This window comes from Sapajus apella, unplaced genomic scaffold (assembly GCF_009761245.1).
Source record: "Sapajus apella isolate SASKATOON/1434 unplaced genomic scaffold, GSC_monkey_1.0 scaffold135, whole genome shotgun sequence".
Taxonomy (NCBI): Eukaryota; Metazoa; Chordata; class Mammalia; order Primates; family Cebidae; genus Sapajus; species Sapajus apella.
Genome location: NW_022437075.1, coordinates 3,132,314 through 3,135,569, shown reverse-complemented (window position 1 = coordinate 3,135,569; position 3,256 = coordinate 3,132,314). Strand labels below are relative to the sequence as shown.

The window sequence follows — 3,256 nt, the reverse complement described above, 5'->3', positions numbered from 1 at the left end:
CCTCCTCCCTCAGACCCAGGAGTCCGGGCCCCAGCCCCTCCTCCCTCTGACCCAGGAGTCCGGGCCCCAGCCCCTCCTCCCTCTGACCCAGGAGTCCGGGCCCCAGCCCCTCCTCCCTCAGACCCAGGAGTCCAGACCCCCAGTCTCTCCTCCCGCAGATCTGGGGCCTGGGTCCCGCCCCGGGTATAAATAAGGCTGGCCTTTGGAGCGGACTGTGTCTGGTTGGTGGTGCTGGAAAAGATGCTGAAGATGGTCCGGATGGTGATGCTGGTCGTCTCTGGGTGGGGGAGCAGTCTGAGCCCTTTGTGTCGGGGACAAGACCACACAGTGTGGCAGGGGTAGGGTGGGCTGATCTTACCAGAAAAGCGGGTTTGGGTGTGAGGTCTCTCAGGACGGGGTTCTGGGTGGGACCTGCAGAAGCAACACCGCGGACGTAGGTGCCGTCTGGACAGGGTCTCCCTCCTCCTCCCACCCACTGAAACAAGACCCACGCCTACTTCTTTTCTGTAGGTTTCTTCCTGGCATGCTCCAGCTGCGACCAGATGAGGGGCACGGAGTCGCCCACGGCCTGAGACTTGAATCTGCGCTTGAGCGGCTGGCGTGGGTGAGGAGGGATGTTACACAGGGCAGCCCTCAGCCCGAACCCTCCGCCCGCCCCGCCAGCTCACCTTGGCCTTCCTCTGCCTCTGAGTGGCCACCGTCTTGTAAGGAAAGGTGTGTTCGGCAGCCCTGGCTGGAAAGAGAGGAGACATTCTGGGTCAGAGACCCCAGGGGAGGTCATGAGAACCTGCCCCAGGAGCTCGTGGAGGGCCCTGCGGGGGGTGGGGGCAGGAAGAACCAAATGGTGCAGTTCTGTCCCCACCTGGGTAGAACCCCACACCCTGAGGTCCTGAAGAACAGCAGAACAGCAGGGCCTGCTCACCTGCTTGTCTGCTGACTGGCTGGTCCTGCAGAGACGGGAGTCAGGAGGGGCCGGGTTTCCACATCTCCATAACCTACCCAGTCAGAGGCCTAGGCCCCTCTGCTCCCAGGACCCAGTGTTGCAGCCCCTACTCCCTCAGACCGAGGAGTCCAGGCCCCAGCCCCTCCTCCCGCAGACCCAGGAGTACAGGCCCCAGCCCCTCCTCCCTCAGACGCAGGAGTCCAGACTCCCCAGCCCCTCCTCCCTCAGACCCAGGGTACCAGACCCCAACCCCTCCTCCCTCAGAACCAGGAGTCCAGACTCCCCAGCTCCCCGCCTTGCACCCAGGAGTCCAGGCCCCCAGCTCATCCTCCCTCAAATCAGGGGTCCAGGCCCCCAGCCGTCCTCCCTCAAATCAGGGGTCCAGGTCCTTGGCCTAGACTTTGGACTCTTGTTCCCAGCCCCCTCCGGATCTGGCCAGTGGGTCCCTGGGCTGCCATGCCTGGTCGGTGAAGCTGGGGCCCCACCTGCAGGTGCCAGGTGGAGGCGGGCGCTTCGGCCAGGGGCATATCCAGGCGGTCCGCACACACAGTCCTGGGGGCCCAGGTGAAAGCCGGCTCCCGAAGCAGGTGGATGAGGCGGATCCAGCAGTCGAATAGGAAGCCCGCCTCGTTGTCGGGGGCATCCAGCGCCAGGTAGTAGTTGTGGCCTGAGACCAGGCGTAGCTTCAGGCACCAGGAGGAGAGGTCATGGACGCAGAGCTGGGTGAGGTCCAGAGGGATCATCCTGGGAGAGCAGGAGGGGAGTGTCTAGAGCAGGAGGGGTGGACAGGGTGGCCAAGGGGCTGGGGGAGGCGGCACCTGGTCAGCACGAGGCCCGAGGAGTCCCTGCCCTCAGCAGGCTGGCCGATCAGCAGGATGTCAGGCACCAACAGGCCTGGCAGGGAGGCGGCTGCGCCCATGGTCAGCCGGTTGGTTCTGTGACTCACGAACACCGGGCCCCCTCGACTTGTTACCTGGGCAGCCAGGGAGAGGGGCTGGGACCACTCCTTCCTCCAGCACCCCCAGCCTGAGCCTCCCTCCTGACTGCCCCCTACATAGGGACTGCCAAACCCCAGTGCCTTGCAAAATTCCCCCGCCCAGGCAGCCTCTCTTCCCCTCTCAGCCCCAGGGCACTGGGAGCTGGGGACCTGAACAAAGTTACTCTCGAACATGGGCATCGGACGCAGGGGCAGGTACTCGCCCTTCTGGAGGGTCTTTTGCAGCTCCCCCAGAATGGGGACCCACTTTGGGGTGCCCTGGAGCAGCTCAGGGCGCCTCCTGTTTCGAAGCCGGATCATGGTGGCTGTGGTGGATAGGTACTGGTTTAGGGACCCAGGATCCAGGCATGCAGGCCTCCCAGTCCCACCAGCCTTGGCCCCTGGGGCTACACAGGTGCCTGGAGCTCAGCGTTATAGAGCGAGGAGATGCCTGGGAGACTCGAGCCTCGGCCACGGCCCTGCCAGGGTGGACAGCATGGGCCTGGGGGAGGAGCCTCCCGTGGAAGGGCTTTGTGACCTCATGGACACACAGGGGACTGTTCCAGGAACTCTCCGGGACCCTGGGCTCTCTTCTCCTCCAGGGAGGCAGCCTTCAGTCTTGAGAGCTAAGACACCCGAATGGAAACTCAGGGTCCAGGGCTGGGCACCCCCACCCCAGTGACCAAACCAGTGACAACGCAGGGCTGCTGGGAGTCTGCCTGCTGACTGGAAAGGGACAGTTATCTAAAGGCTTTGACCATAGTCCCTACTCTGCCATTGACCCTTCTCTAGGTCTGGGTAAGACCCAAACCCTTACTGAACCTGTTTTTCCAAATCTCATGTGTGTGCTTGTGGCAGGGGGTCCTCAACACCGAGTTGCAAAGAGCTGTGGGAATGAGCCAGACGCGGTGCAGAACCGCAGGTCCACCTCTCCCTAGCTGTGTGACTTTGAGCAACAGAGTCCCCACCCCTTGCCTGAGCCCCAGTTTCCCTCGCCTGTGAAACACAGCATAGTCAAGGCTCCAGGAGAATTGTGTCAGTAAAGAGCCCACACCGAGTGCCCAGCTCTGAGAGGCTCAATCATCAACTTTGTCCCCTCCTGAGGGCTTATTTTTGCAGGGGAGGAGGCTGATATTCTGTTATTCTAAAAATAGTGTTTATTATTTTTAAAATGCGTCATGCAAAATACATAGTCATGGCAGAAATTCTGAAAAGTACAGGCAATCATAAACATTAAATGTCACCCACAATCCCACCTCTGTCCTTTGACCCAGAGACAGTCATTGTCAACATTTTGGCATATTTCCCCTTAGGATTTTTTTTTTTTTTAGATGGAA

The 3,256-nt window shown here is 61.1% G+C and overlaps 1 protein-coding gene across 1 annotated transcript in view; it reads right to left on the bottom strand.

The window, feature by feature from the left end:
• Positions 1-2,608, bottom strand: part of FAM71E2 (family with sequence similarity 71 member E2) — an 8,735-nt gene extending 6,127 nt beyond the window's left edge. Inside the window, 8 exon segments of the mRNA XM_032263201.1 lie at positions 201-277; positions 359-411; positions 498-595; positions 669-733; positions 923-947; positions 1,429-1,687; positions 1,762-1,916; positions 2,091-2,608. Of these exon segments, the coding sequence (XP_032119092.1) occupies positions 201-277; positions 359-411; positions 498-595; positions 669-733; positions 923-947; positions 1,429-1,687; positions 1,762-1,916; positions 2,091-2,240 (882 nt within the window). The 5' untranslated portion in view covers positions 2,241-2,608.
• Positions 2,609-3,256: the final 648 nt, after the last annotated feature.